Source organism: Gymnogyps californianus, chromosome Z (genome assembly GCF_018139145.2).
Source record: "Gymnogyps californianus isolate 813 chromosome Z, ASM1813914v2, whole genome shotgun sequence".
Lineage (NCBI taxonomy): Eukaryota > Metazoa > Chordata > Aves > Accipitriformes > Cathartidae > Gymnogyps > Gymnogyps californianus.
This window is the reverse complement of record NC_059500.1, coordinates 73,098,089-73,113,235: the sequence shown is the minus strand read 5'-3', so window position 1 is coordinate 73,113,235 and position 15,147 is coordinate 73,098,089. Positions and strand designations below refer to the sequence as shown.

The following is a 15,147-nucleotide window of genomic DNA, read 5'->3' as shown; positions in this document are numbered from 1 at the left end:
CGGCTCTGGCATCTCTCCAAACCCCTACACGGCAGCTGCTGACAGCAGTGAGACCCCTTCACCGTCCCTTCCCCATCCAGCACAACCTCACTGCTCTCAGCATCCCACATGACACATATCAGGGCTGAGGCAGGCTGGTTAAGGGACATCACTGCAGGTGGCCCTGGCATGGTGGTGAGTCACCATCCCAAGGGAAAACAGCCCCCATCCCCATGCTCGTGTTAGGGTTTGCAGTGGGAGCGCTGATTTTCGCTCCCTGGCACCCCGTGCCGCGCACACAGGCTCCATGGGGGATTTCTGCTCTTGTGCCAAGAAAACCCGTTTCCAGGAAACTCTGTAGCTGCCTTTGGCCATGATGCCATTTGCTGGGACACCTGTAAACCAGGTTGTCTTTTGGCACGTGGGATCGCTGCCCTGGAGCAGAGCATGCTGGCTGGGCTCCCCTCCACCAGCTTCGGATGTGCCTTCCACACAGGCAATGGGGAGGGCAGGGGGAGCCAGCCAGGGTCCTGCGACCAGATGGGGGGGCTCAGAGGGAGCCAGGCATCACGCCAGTACTGGTATATACCCCAAAAATGGGGTTCACGCAAGTTCTCCCCCCCAGCATCAGTGGGTTGAGCCTATGCAGTATCTAATGGGAACGTCCCAGAGATGTCTTGGAGGAGGGACTGGGAAGTGTATGGGATGAGACCCCCCCGTGCTTGCCCAGGGCCCTGGGGTGCTTTCGCAGGGTGAAGGCACCCTGGAGCTGCTCTGGCCCTGACCAGCAGCCCCTGTGGCCCAGGTGCTGGCAGCGGAGAGGGCAGGAGGGTGTTTGGCTCTGGGACTGCAGAGCAGCTGGCTACAGGGAAAGCAGCTGGGATATTCGGGAACTAGTCAAAGATAAAAATTCAGCCTGTGGCAAGACTTGTTGCAACTTCCCACCCCTCTTCTTCAAAAGAAAGTGAAAGCCACAGGCTGGAAGGATAAATAGGCAGTGGGGGCACCAGCAGCAGACTGCAGGGAAGCTGTGCAGAGCTCACCTCTCCTGCCCGGAGCACAATCGCCTCCAGCTCGTCCTCTGCCAGACTCAGCAGCAAAATGCAGCGGCTGCATCTTCTCTGCCTCAGTCTCCTGGTGCTGGGACATATCCTGCATGGTAAGAGGGAACCTCTCAGGCTGCCTTTCTTGCGGAAGGGAGAGGATCCAGTTTCTTGCTCTCTTTTACATTTCCAGCTGACTTTAGAGGGACCCATGGCTGGGGCTCTATTGCAGCCCTCCTGCGTCTTCTGCTTGTAACCTGTGCCAGAGGGACTCTGTCCTGCCCAAAGTCCAGGCACGAGCCTGCAGGACACTGGGGCTGGAAAGCTGTGCTTGGGTAAGGCCATGGAGCAATCCTGCCTCCCAGTGCCCTAGCCCAGCTTGTGCACACTGGTCTGGGATCGCCTTGGTCCCATTCTCCCCAGCACACTAGGAGAGCATCCCTGGCACTCTTTGGTGTGGGGCAGCCTGGGGGCAAGTGGCAGGGCTGGGAGCGGGAGGGAAGGCGTGTGTTAGGGCAGAGCCTATGTTTGAGGGGCTGCTGGTGTTGCACACCGGGTTTGCACAGGTCACAGCTGTCTGGGTGGGTGACACCAGGTCCTCTGCTCTGCTATGGGGAGCTGGGGAGTCCAGAAACCTTGTGGTGTTGTGCCACACCTTGCTGCCTGAGGTTACAGGCATCCCTGGGCACTGCCAGCCTTGATAAGCATTAACAGTGAATACAGCATTTGCTTGGAGGGCAACCAGAGCTTCCCTACCCCGCAGTGAAGTGCTGTGTCCCTCAGCTGTCACAGGATTGATCGGTGCAGGGTGGGCTGGTGATGGGGTAGCTGCAAAACCTATGACTGCTTCAGCAAATAAAGCTGAAGTCATTCCCAGCCCCTCGGGAATGGGTGTCTGTATTGCAGCATCCTGAAGCCAGGTAAAGACCCCCGTCCTGCCTTGCTTACTGCTGGTGCTGGCCCTGGGGGTGCGGGAGGGACCCAGGCACATAGAAGGGTTGCCCTCCGCCAATCTGCTGTTTCTCACCTCCTTTGCTTTCTGTCGGAAGGAGGCAAAGGGCTCCCGGGGCCAGGGTGCGGGAGCAATAAATCTTGTGCCTGCGTGTGCAGCCAGGGCAGTGTGCGAGGGCATCGCCGGTGGCACCATCCTGCCCAGCTCCACCGGAGAGGCCCCGCAGCCCCTTCAGCCTCTGGGGAGGCTGGGTGAAGGCGCAGCCAACCCAGGGAGAGCATCCTCAGCCTGCATGGTGTGTTCCTCTTCCAGTGCATGGCGGGAACAACGTCCTCGACTGCTGCCTGCGGACGAGCGAGATACCCATCCCGCGGCGGATAGTGCAGGATTACCGGCTCCAGCTGGTGCAGGATGGCTGCGACATCCCAGCTGCTGTGTAAGAGCCCCAGGGTGGTGATGGTTGAGGGACAAGAGCCCCAGGCTCGTGATGGCCAAGGGACAAGAGCCCCAGGCTGGTGATGGCCAAGGGATGGACCCTGCGAGCAGGCAGGGAGGGAGGCTGAGCAGGGTGGAGGAGGGATGTTGAGCTGACTTTGCCGGTGAGGGAATAGGGAGGGTTGTGGAAGAGACCCTGAAGATCAAAGGCTCAATCAGAGCAGGACCTGCTGGGAGTGGAAAACTTGGGACAAAAGTCAGGGAAGAAAGTCATCTGAAGGTAGAGATGGAGGAGGGCAGTGAGGGAGGCAGAGGGTGAGAGCTTGAGCTGTGCTTGAGCATCCCCAGGGTGTCCTGCTCACCTCATCTTGGGTTTTTTCCCCATGTGCCTGGCAGGTTCATCACCACAAAGGGCAAGCGCCTCTGTGCCCCCCTCCAAGCCCCATGGGTGCTTCGCCTCCAAGAGAAGCTGGATGCCAGCAGTGGCAGGAAGGTAAGAGCCGTCCCTGTTCTCAGCCATGAATGGGGGCAGCCCGGGGGGGTGGGTTTACCCACCACCACACAGGCTTTTCCCAGTGTGACTGGGCTGCTGGGAAGAGCGGGGACATGGTCTACTGAGGCATGGATACTTTGTCTCCGTCTCCATCCCTCCTCCCTCTAACTGGGACCAGTCTGGCTCCTCTACAATCCCTCTTCCACCCCAAATAAATGCAGCCCTGGGGCTGTTGCCCAGCCAGTGTCACCCTGGGCTGAGACGGACGGGTGCCACAGCACATGGCACTGGGAGCAAACTCCTCCCCACTTCTGCCCTGCAAGCTTGGAGGTTGCAACTTGTGCATCTTCACGGGGAGGGCTTGCAATGAATTTGGTGGGTGTTTTGCAAGCCCTGCCAGGTTCCCGCTTCACCACCATGGCTTGGCCAGGGGAGATCACCCCTTTGTGACCACCCTGACCATGGGGAAGGGACTCTGGGGAGTGTCCTGCCCTGAGGATCACACTCATCACAGCTGGGTTTTTCACTTTCCCAGGCCAAACCCCAGGGCAAGTAGGCTCTGAAGAATCCCGTGGCTGGCCCCAGCACCTGGAGTGGGGCCAGCTCCCAGCTGTGAATCTGAAGCTAATGGAGCCAACCTGCTTCCACCTCCAGCCGCAAGGCCAACCCTCCTCGGGACTCGTGCCAGTGCGTGGGGCTGGGCAGAGCCCTGCCTGCCCTCTCTTCTTCCTTCTGTCTCCGGTGTGGCCCAGCAACCTGCGTCAGGCTGAGCCGGAGGCTGCTGGACCAAACACTCCGCTGCCTTCGCAGCCTGGAAGCTGGTTGATGGACTGTTCTGCGAGACAAGTTTGGGGGGTCTCAGCCTTCCCTTCAGTGCAGCAGCTGTGACCTCCAGCACTAGTCTGATGCCTTTGGTTTCCATCGTCTGCTCCAAGCCTGAGTCCTTCTGCATCCCTGGGAAGGGCTGCCAGGACGGGAAAGTGTGGGGATGGAGGGGAGGGATGGAGATGTCCTCCCTGGCCATGCACTGTGCTGTTCCCTTGATGAGCACAACCTAGATGCCCTCGGGCAGAGCGTGGCTGATGTGGTTCCTCTATCATGCCCTGACTTCCCTGCACCGTTTCCCCTCCCGCCCTTCCTTGCACGGGTAGAAATAGAGCCAGTAATGTGGTGGCGGCAGAGCAGGCAGCGATGTTGCCCTCAGCCCCTGCTCTCCTCAGGGACATTGCCCCCCTTCTCAGTCCCCCAGCCTGCCACCGCATTCAAACCCTGCCCCACACTCCTGCCTGGGCAGGGATGCACAAGCAGTGTTTGCACTGCTCTCAGGTATTTGCTGCTAGATCTGTTTGATGCAACAATTATGGATATAAGTTGCTTCTTTTCTCTCTTTTTTATTGTGCTGTGATTTTGTTAAATAAAAAGAAAAGCCAGCGAGTAGTTGACCTGCCTCATGTTTGAGCCTGAAGGCCAGCAGGGAGCGTGGGGTGTGCAGCCAGCGCTGCCTGTGATGCTGCAGTGACAAGGGGGCTGTGCTGGGGTGCCAGGCGGGGGAAAGGGACTTTCATAGGGGTGAAGGAGATGTTCTACAGCAGCTGGGCTGCAAGTCTTTCCTGGGAGTCTCTCAGCACCATGGCAAGGCGGGTGCCCTGCTCTGCGCTGCTTGGCCAGGCTGCCGGCGCGGGTCCCCAGGGAGTTGTATTGCAGAGATGGGTTGGGAGGGAGCATGCCAGTATTGCACCATCCAGCCCAAACCGCTTCAGTCCCACCGGCGCAGCTGCTGGGCTGGAGCCTCCCAGCTCTCAGCTCCCATGAGACATGGATGAAGAGCTGCAGGAACAGGAGCTTTTTCCTTGCGGTGAAGGGAAACTGAGGCACAGTGTGGCCGATCAGGTCTGCCGATTGCCCTGGCAGTTCGGTGCTTGCTAGCAGCTGGGGTGCAGGCGAGGAGAAAGAGCTTTTGGGGAAATGGAGGCAGGTGAGGACACCTGCTCCTGGGCACATCCATGGATAAGGCATAGAGGGCAGCCCACCAGCTCCTGCCCCTCATCACCGATGAGCTGGGTGTCCTTGGTCATTTTCCTCCTGAGCCTTGGGTCTCCTGGGTCTGTGTACTGGCACTACAGTCTTGCTGCCCCAAAATGGCCTTATGTCCCGTTGGGAACTTCCCTTTTGCCCAGGCCATGCGATGTTTGAACAAAGCTGCTCCATTCAGCTGAAGCGTGGGCTGAACGTGCACAGGTGGGATATGCATGGCCAACAGCCAGGCACCATGCTCTCCTCCCAAAGACCACGGTGTCATACCTGACTGCCCTCATTGTTAAATTATTTACACTGTCCCTGGCCTGGTTTTGGTGCCAGCCAGCAAGCCTGGGCACAGGCTGGGAGCGAGACGGCCCGGGGACTGTTCCTGAACGGAGGGAAGATGTGGCCACCAGCCCCTCCAGAGGATGGCATCCATGATGGTGCAGAGGCTGGGCTGTCCAAGCCAGGGGATGTCCAGGCACCTGATGGCTTTTGCTGAGACCTGTTGAATACAAGCTTAGCCGTGGCCCTTTTCCTCCCCTTGTCTGCTGGCTCCCTTGGTTGGTGGCCAGGGTTTCTTTTTCAGGTATTCCCTCCTTTGGGGTCCTCCTCCCTGGTATCTGTGCACATGCAATACCCTGGGCTCGGCTGTCTCTTGGCGAGACTTTCCCAGAGCACCAGCTCTGTCCCAGCTCATTAACTACAGTGACAGCCCAGCAATACAATACCGAGGAGGAGGAGGAAGAGGAGGAAGGCTAGTATGGGAAGAGAGGCCAAGACAAACAGTGTGAGTGGGAAAGGAGGATAACTGGTGTTTGCTTGGGCGGAAGCCTTCCTGCCGCTCGCTCGGTGACCCGCGAGGGGCTGCAGCTGGGGAGAGGGAGGATGCTCGGCGTGGATCTGCACCAGGGCTGAGCTGCTGCAGCTGGTGCGGGTCCCTGTGCAGGGCAGGGGCTGCAGGAGGGGCTTAACCTGGGGTGGATCATGTTCATCCTTGGCTGGAGGCTACCCTGACAAGGAGCACTGTGTCCTGGCCCAGTTGCTTGGGAAGCTGAGGGAGAAGGGGCTTGCACCGATCTCTTGGATGTTGGAAGCAGGTTTATCTATTTCCATTAGAGTTTGAGGGATGACTTGGGCAACCTGCCTGTAAGACTGTGGCTGCAAAGCCCGTGGCTCCTATCTCTTCTGGGAGCAGTAAACACTCCCTCCTCAGAGCAATGAAGCCGTTCATCACAGATCCCTGCCAGGTCCTGGTCTTCCGTGGCTCTCGAGGGGGTGGTGATCCAGCTCTCGCAGAAGGCTGCCCTTACCCCCCAGTGAAGGACAGGAGGAAATGTTGTCCTTGGCCAGGTACATGGTCCTGGCTGGCTGTCCCTCCTCCAGCCCTGCAGCAGCTGTCCCTACTCCAGAGTTCGACTCTTGGAAATCTGTCAAAAACCAGCAGGGCCCAGTACTTTGTAAACTACGGAGTGAGTTTTTCTAATACAAAATGTCAATGATCTCTTTAGAGGGAAGCAGCCACTTTCCTTAGCGAAAGCAGCTAGTCACTGCCATGTCAAAAACCTCAAGTCCCAGCGAAGAGCTAGTTTCAGTAAAAAATGTTCCAAGTCCTCCTGTTTTTCTCTCCCCAACCATGTTTTTCCTGCTCTTTGCCTACCCTCACTGCATCCTCAGGGGCTGGGGGGGCAGGATCAGGATCCATTGCAGTATGATGCAGACATGCTCTCAGTACGTCTGGGCCTATGATGTGCAGGGATCACTTTGGTGTGAGGTGTTCTGGAGTATCGGTTGAATCGCCTGCAGTTCTTTATCCACACCTGGGACCTGTATTTCACATGTTGTGGAATAATAAGATATTAGAACTGAAAAGCTTTCCTAGGGAGCTGACAAAACAGCTGCTCTCTTGGTGACTGTGCACAAAGCCAGGAAAGAAAGACAAGGCTGCATCTATGCAAGCAAATTGAGCATGCTTTGAGTTGTTCTCTGGCTGCCAGGTCTCATAGCCGGGATCATGAGAGCGTTCCTGTCTCTCCCAGGCATGGTGAAAGCTGTCTCGGATGCTTCCCAGGCTGCATTCATTCAAGGGGCACAAGACACAGCAGGCAGCATCTGCTACAGTCTCAGGGTCTGACCTGGCTTGGGCATTCCCAGACAGGAGGTAGGATTGAAGGTCCATAGCAAAAACACCCGTCTGCTTCTCTGCAGCAAAAGCGGACACCAAAAGGAAATGCTATGCTGGTCTCACTTGGTGCTGTAATACCCTTCCAGGGGCTTTACTGGAACTGGTTTTGTACCTTGCCTCCAAAGAGATGGTGTACGGGGGCTTTTTCTGTCACCAGCATCCCCCATGTGTTGCACATGTTGCTCCTGGAGCGACTGGGGAGGAACCGGCTGCACCCTCCCCGCATGCACTCACAGGCAAGGTGAGCAGCACTGTGGGGGCTAAAAGCTGTTCCTCCTCCCGCAGCCCTCACACGGCCTCTTCACATCGCTCCCTGGTGCAGAGGAGTCCACGGGAGCTGTGAACATGCCCCGGGCATGTTTGCCAGTGCAAGGGCCAGTTGACCGCCGTGCTGGTGGTCTCCTCTGCTTGGTGCCAGGGCAAGGCGCTGCTGTCCATGGGCACAGCTCCCTCGGCACCAGTGCTGGACCCAGCTGGCAGGGGCTCAGGGACCTGCCCAGGTTTTTGTGGGGAGATGGGACATGTGGACAGTTGGGAAGGGTGGGAAGCCAGGTGAGGAAAAGCCCCTTTAATCTGATCCCGTTGTGCTGTTTGCTCTTGCCTAAACAGTAACGTGTGTGGGTGATGGACAGCATCCAGTCCAGGCCCCTGCTTGCTCCCCTCTCATTCCCAGCATGTCATCACCGGTGCTGCTTGTCTGGACACTTCCTGCTGAGATTTGTCCTGTGGGAAGATGCCAGCACCCTTGGCCAGGCTGTGGGGCTCCATGCAGGAGCTGGTGACATCCCTGCCGCCCTCCTGCCGCAGCTGAACTCTCCCTGGTGGTATCGCCCAGCCTGCACCTCCGTGGTCTGGCATCTTGGGTCTGATCCCCAGGACTGGAGCATGGGACCAGGGTGCCTTTCCTGGCCCGGGTCCCTGGAGTCAAACTGAGCCCAGAGGTTTTCTGATATGGGGACCCTTGTGACCACGCAGGGCTCAGCTCTGTGCTTTTACAAGTTGCAGGTACTGTGCTTTTACAAGTTGCAGGTACGACAGCTCATTGCAGTGCAGGCTCAGCCACGAGCCAGGCGCACCGTTGCCCAGATCCCAGGGCTCAGAGCGCCCTTTGGAAAGGGAGGAGGGACCCATCCTCTCTGCCCTCAGATGCACCCATCTTCTCTTTATACACAGTAGCAGTAAAAACTGGAGACTGAAGAGAAAATCAGGACAAAGCAAATAGGAGACTTGTCCTGCTGCCAGAAGTCTCTGGAAAGTACCTTCCCCATTACCCATCCCTCCCAATGAACTGGTAGGCAGTGATGGGAGGCTTAGTGCCATTTCTGTGGCACTCACCACCTCTGCCTCCTGTTTTCCTGCTTAGCTGTGCCTCTGGGTAAGGTTTTCTCTGCTCCCCATGGTGTGCCCCCTGGCCAGGAGGCTGGGGGGAACCTGCCCTCCCTTCTTTTCTCAATTGCTCTGCAACCACAGCAAAGTGGCATGGCTGCATGGCAAAACAGAGCTGGGTCTGTAGGAGACTGAGGTGGAGGTAGGACCACCCGGCTCAGACTGCAGGGATGGGGCTTGGAGGGGACTAATGAAGATCTGGGAGCTCCCTTAGCTCTGCTTGGGAGCAGAGGGGAGGGACAACCATGGGGCAAGAACTGGGCAAGGACAGCAGCAAAGAAGAGAAGATTTTGGAGCTTCTCATGAATTTGGGAAATTGATGTGAAGCCCGAGGCTGGCTGGGATGCATTAAACCCGTAAGTGTGACAAACCTTTCCTTTTCCGGGGTGGAAAGGGAAAGCCAGAAGATTGCTAGCAGTAAGGCAGACTCAGAGGCTCTTCCTATGATCCTTGTTTAGCTCTATCAAGTGCAAACCTCTAACTTTGGGGTCTCCCTTTCCCTCTGTCTGCTTGGCCCCGTGCTGCCCAGTTTCTGCCCAGTTTCCTTGGACCCTTCTGCCCGAGGCTTTACCTGAGTGGTGGCTATTCTGTGCCTGTCTAGAGGGATTTGGCAGCTGTGTTGTGTCACTGCAGATGTGCCAGGTGTGGTATGGCTGCTTGGCATGGGAGGTTCACCCTCTCAGCCTTCGGAGTGCCTCCTCCACAAACACATCTCACTCTTCTCCACTTTCCCACAGAAAGGATTTTCTTTCTTGCAGATGTTTTGGCTGGGAAAACCCCTCCTCTGCTGGGATGTGCACTGATTGTCCCCACGCTGCAAGCACACAACTGTGTTTACATACATGTTCCTTAATCTTGTTTAAATTATCAAGCCATGCCTTTCTACTGTCTCTGGGGGGATGATGCTTCAGAAAAGCAGCATTTATTATCAGGAGTCTTGTGAGCTGCTGAGGTGGTCTTTGGTGAAGAAATCAAGTGCTTTTCTTGAAAGATCCTGCAACTCGTAGTTTCCCACCTTTTATTTAGTTGACGTGGCTTTTGGAAAGGCACCAGTCAGCATTTACAGTGATGGATGATAGCCACTGTATTGCAAAGAACAAAAGCAGAAGTGTCCAGGATACACTACAGCTACAGATTAGCCCTCTTCTCACAGTGCTTGGTTTCATTTCCCAGTTACTGCGCAATGCTCCAGAATCCTCCTCTGCCCCTGCTGAGGCCATCTACCCCAGGGAATTCCCAGTGTCGGAGCCTGCAGGGCTGTGGGTTTCATTGCCTGCCTGGGGCAAAAGCAGGGCTGAAGTCCTCCGGGTTGATCCCTGCTCTTTCTGAAGGCTGTGTCTGTGCTGCGCAGTAGCTCTTTGCTGAGCCTGTGGGATTTGGTTGGCTTGGGCAGGGCAGCAGGTCCTGGAGATGCTGGCACTCAGCTCTGCACTTCTCACTTAGGGGAGGGAGGCTCTGCCCTGTTTGCATTGCATTGCCCCATATCTCAGCACAGACACTAAGAGCAGTAGATACTTTGCAGTAGATACATGACAGGGAATGGTGGGAGGGAAGCTCTCTCTGTGTTGGCCTGGTTTCAAGCTAAACTGCTTGCTATCCCTGCTGCTAGCAAATCCAATGCAGGTGGATTGTTGCAAAAATTAGCATGTCCTGGCATGCTCGTGCGCTGTAGAACCGGTGTTTAAAACTGTGTTACTGCAGACTAAAGCAAAAAATCACCACAAAGAGCCATTTGTGAGTCAGCCTCATACCAAGAGGTGCTCAGATCTCCAGCCCAACTTGGCAGCTGGTGCAGTGGTAATGGGAGAAATAGGGGCTGCATTGCAGCTGTTAGGATGAGGACAAGGGGGTACATGTCCTGCAAGTTGCTGCCGCGGCATCCAGGCGCTGTCCCCTTCCCTCCTGGCAGGGACAACTGTTTTAATTTATCTCTGAGCTTTGTTCAGTGAGGATTTTGGGCATCACTCATGGGTGGTCCTGTAATGCAAGAGTTATTTAAATCAGTCTCGGTGGGAGAGGAGGTCCTGGATGGGACAACTGGGCTCTGGAAAAGTGTGCACCCACTTGGGAGGGTTGTGGAGGACAACAGTGAGTTTGGTCAGTGGTCTGGATGACCTGGCCTCCAAGCACAGTCTGAAGGAGCTTGGCTTTACCCTGCTTCCAGGAACAGATAAGATGGTCTCCAAGTGCACCGAGGGATACTGTGAAGAGAAAGTGAAAAAAGTACTCTCTGAGTTTACATCTGATAGGTCAAGAAACCACAGGGGTCCCTGGGGTCAAGCTTTAGGGGGAAGTTCCATTTAGCAGGAAGAGGCAGCTGAAGAAATGCCACATCTCCACTGCTGGAAACGTTTACAGTTAGACCAGTGCCTGTTGGAAAGCTGTAAGTAGTGCTGGCCCTGGCTCAGCACAGGAAGGATTAGATGACCTGGGGCAGTCCTTCCTAATCCTTTTTTCCCCTGATGTTCTTGCCTATCAGGGTTCCTAGTGGGTGAGGTGGGCTTCCTCTGCCTTATGCTGTTCCTCTGAGGGTTGCATGAAGTTATGGGGACCATGACCTTGGGAATCTCTCTAGAAGGTGGAGGTGGGACGATGGAGTCACATTCTGAAGTCCCCAATCATTTGTTGCGTGCTTGATGTGAGGCTGCCCATGGCCAGAAGAAACCCTTGTCCCCGGGTGCAAATCCAGGAACTGACCCAGTGCCCATGCGATGAAGGTGCCTTGGGAGCATGGGGAGAGCTTGGCAAGCCGGGCCGAAGGAAGCAGATCTTGTGTGGCATCCATGAGCCCCCTTTGAAGTGGAGCAGGCTGTGCAGACGCTAATAGTAGAGTGTGAACCATCAGCGGTGAAAAACAACGTCCTTGCTGTCACCATCTGGGCCACCGGCTAGCGTGCTCCTGGCAGGGGCCTTGGCAGCCTTGGCTGTGTTGCGCCGGCATAATTTGAGTTTGAGTTTGAGAAAAAAAGAAAGCAACCCAAAGAGAGACAAGAAAAGAGCTCTTCAGGGCGAACGTGAAGCCAAAGAGTTTAGCATCAAATGCCTTTTGAAAGCAGCTGTGGAGCCTTGCTCCGAGATAAATAAAGGCTGGTTTGAAGCTGGAGAGCTAGCTGGCAGGACGCACTGTTCCCATCTTGCCAAACGCTTCCCGGACCACCTGTCCTTGCAGGGCTGGGTTCCCTGCAGAGCTGCCACGGTGCTGCACGCTCCGGCGGAGTGGCTGGGTGTATCGCCAGGATCCTGATACTCAGCCCGGGCTTGGAGAAAAGGCAGGGCTCAGGGTGTCGTGGGGAGGTGGAAGCCCTCGAGGGGTCCTTTCTCTCTCTGGAGAGCTCAGAGAGCTGGGGACCTTTCCACCTGGTGGTTTATCCTCACCCTTGTGAGGTTTTGAGGATTTTTGAGTGGGAGGCAGCCGTGAGAGTTTGCCTGGCAGGAGGTGTGCACTGCCTGGCCCCCTGGGTAGTACCAAATGGAGGCTGTGGTTTTGGGTTGGTGCAAGGTCTGAAGCATCTGAGTCAAGGGAGTTTTAACCAAAGTGGGCCCTAAAGTGTCTGTGCTCAGTGCTTTAACAGAATGAGGAGGTGCTTGAGCAGAAAACATCTGGAACAAGATCAGAAGCCAGACACGCTCCTAAACAAAGGAGATACATGGCCTTGGAGGAGAAAACAGACATGTAAATGGAGACGGAGGGGGCCAACAGCAGGTTGGGTTTCTCTGGATCTCATTTGTCTTCCTTGTGCTGCAACTGTCTAAAGTAAATGCTGGGGGGCTGTGGTGTGCCAGAACACGCCAGGGCCATTCATCATGGGCTGTGCTGGCAGTTGGGACAAGTCCGTGATGAGCAGAAGCTTCCAGCTATCCAGACGGGCTCTGCCTCATTTGCATCATCAGTTTTGAGGCTGCAGCCTTTCCTGTACTGCATACAGGCAAATGCAGGGAGAGAACAATTTCTTTCAGCAGGGCATTAACCCCTGCAAATGTGACCCTGCGGTGCTTTTCTACAAGGGCTCTGGCTGGGCTTCAGGAGGGTCATTGCTCTTTCTGCTCCCAGAACCCCTTCGGCTCAGTCCGGGAAGGAATTCCTCCTGGTCTGGATCTCACTCCTCATAGGGTATTTCTGGTTGTACTCACACAAGCCTTCTGGGTCAGTACTTTCCAGTCTGAACAGTCCCGATCTGCTCAGCATTGCTGCTTCTCTTCCAGAAGCTGCTCTCCTGTTCTGGACAGTGTGTGTGAAGATGGAGGGCAGGTAGTTCTGCAATGATTTGATATGGATCTGCTACAAAGGGCTTTCTGTGAAAGCCAGGAGATTGAGTCTGGGTACAGCTCTGGTGTGAAGAGTGTCTGCAGCCCTGTGCCACACTTGGGTGGGCCATCAAGGACAGCACGGTTAAAGAGTCAAATGTAGAAATTCCCAAGTGAGCCTTTTTCTCGGCTGCTTGCAAAGGGAGCTGGAGGAGGCCACGGTGGCTGGGTCTTTGGGGGCTTCCCCATGGAGCACAGGGGTCTGTGCTGCCCCAGAGGCAGCATCTTCCTTCCCAGCCTTCCTGTGGGATACTTCTGTCCAAGGATTTCCAGGCAGAGGATGACCAGGGCCAGGAAAAAGCCATCAAAGAGAGTAAAGCTGGAGCCTGCGGGGGCAGAGCTGCCAAGAGTGCAAAGGCAGCACAGGGCAGGGAAGCTGGGGAAGTCTTTGAAGCAAATAAGATGTACCAGGCTGGTATTCCTACCAGGGCACAGCAGCAAAGAGTGGAAAGTCCCTGGCGGGCTCTTCTGTGTCTGATAAGACAGGCTGGCTCCATGCCCTGCCAAGGAAGGACTTACTTGTGGATCCTTTTTTACAGGAAACGGAGGGGAGAGTCGTGAGGATAGCAGTCAGAAGCATGGGAAAAGAAAGGCAGCCAGATCCTTCTTTCAGGCAGCTCCAAGCACAGCCGCGGTGTTAGCCAGGCCCCTGAACTGCACGGGAAAGCTGTTGGGAGGTCCTGGGCAGCAGGTCCAGGACTTCTCATCTGCAGGCTGGGAGTATAACACTGAAGCCTGCTAAGCCCCTGAGCTCCCCTCCTCTCTGCTAATGCTACCACAGTCCCCTTAGAAGTGCACTGCCCCCCCTGGAAGCTCTGAAGGTCTTTTAAAGCCTTCTCCTGCTTCAGGGAGGCTGACCGAGGAACCCCCTTCAATTTTGGTTAGAAACACCCTCCTCGCAGCCCACTGCAGTGCTGCTGGGGCCAACCCAGCTGCTCCTGTGCTAATGTTGTGCCTAGACCTGACACAAGCTGTGTCCATCCCTGAAATGATCAGGTTGCAAGTTTAAAGCAAACTGGAGAGCCCTTTTCACACCCTCTGTAGATAAGTCATGGAAACCCACAGTGCAGGGTACTGGAGGGGCGTAACCAGGGGCTGGGCAAATCCATCACGGGTGGGTGCACATGGGTCCCATGCAACCTCCACATGGGGAAACTCCTGCACTAGTGACTCCTGGGTGCTGGGAGGGGGTGGCAGGGAAGGATGACTCTGGTTTGCTCTGTTTCTTGTGCTTTTTCTTATGTATGTAGTAGTGGTCTCAGCTGGAGAGAGAGCCAGAGTGATACAGCCTCTGTCCTGGCCCAGCACTGCTGTTCTTGGACTGTCTCCTCTGCCCTTTGCACTGCTAAATTTCACCCGGTATCTATTACATCCACTTATTCTTGTAAAATATATTGCTGCTCCTCTGAATCATCAGCGAGTGTCATTAACCTGCTCCCACCTTTCGTGTCGATGTCCCTTGACCAGCCCCACAGGGTCCTGGGGTGGCTCGCCGATGGACCGAGCCCCGTAGTTGCTGCCCTTTCCAAACACCCTGCTTGTTGCAACCACCCCTCACCGCCCCCAGCAAGGCCGGGATAAGGGGTACTAGCAGAGGCTCTTCCCTGCCCTTCATCCCCAGGAGGTCTTCACCTACCCAGCGTTTCTCACATCCTGAGGAAGCGGCTGCAGACGGAGGAGCCGTGAGCGCTGTCCAGGAGGGAGCGTGCCGGTCCTTTGACCTCCCGTCCTGCGGGAGCAAGAGCTCTCCTGGCTCCCTGCCCTGGCCTAGCAATGCTTAACCGAATGTCCCTGCCTCCCTGAAAAATCCCGGTCAGCAGAAAAAGGCAGCCACCTGCCGGGAAGGAGAAGGAAGGCACCGCCGAGCCTCTTCTTGTCTTTGTTCGGGCAGGCAAAGTCCAAGGCTAGCTGTCACGCAGACCGGCCATGGCTCTGTGCCAGCACATCCCGGACACCCACAAGAACTGGCAGCAGAGAAAAACAAGAAGGAGAGGACTTTGCCTGAGGGTATCCAGGGGAGCCCAGGGCTCAGGACACGATGCATGAGGTTGGGCAGTCTTTTTGTGTGCTCCCTGTGCTGTTCTCTGCTCACCGCGATGGGCCCCTCCAGCCCCTTACAGCAGAGAAACGGTTAGGTCCAGGCTGCCCAGGGAGGTTGGTGGGGGACTGGTGTGGTATGGCGTTTTGTGAGCAGCCCGGACCACATTTGGTGCTGACTGTGGAGTGAAAAACTTCTGATGGGTCACTCCAACGCATTTTAAGTATTATGTGGTTTGGTTGTTGCTTATGTTTTGGGTTTTTTTAAATTTAAAAAGAGAGTGATTTCTGGGGCAGGGATGCTTGGGGTGAA

General features: G+C 55.9%; 1 protein-coding gene across 1 annotated transcript; it reads left to right on the top strand.

Annotated features, from left to right (window-relative positions):
* Positions 1–575: 575 nt before the first annotated feature.
* LOC127027796 (C-C motif chemokine 19-like) lies at positions 576–3,458 on the top strand. The gene is made up of 5 exons (XM_050913631.1): positions 576–609; positions 974–1,138; positions 2,287–2,410; positions 2,806–2,902; positions 3,438–3,458. Exons 1-5 carry the CDS (start codon positions 576–578, stop codon positions 3,456–3,458), a joined length of 441 nt encoding a protein of 146 aa, XP_050769588.1.
* Positions 3,459–15,147: the final 11,689 nt, after the last annotated feature.

Coding starts and splice junctions, on each gene's coding strand:
- LOC127027796 (XM_050913631.1), top strand. CDS start 576: ATGGGGTTCACGCAAGTTCTCCCCCCCAGCATCA. Junction 610..973: donor AGTTCTCCCCCCCAGCATCA/GTGGGTTGAGCC, acceptor AAGGATAAATAG/GCAGTGGGGGCACCAGCAGC. Junction 2,903..3,437: donor ATGCCAGCAGTGGCAGGAAG/GTAAGAGCCGTC, acceptor TCACTTTCCCAG/GCCAAACCCCAGGGCAAGTA.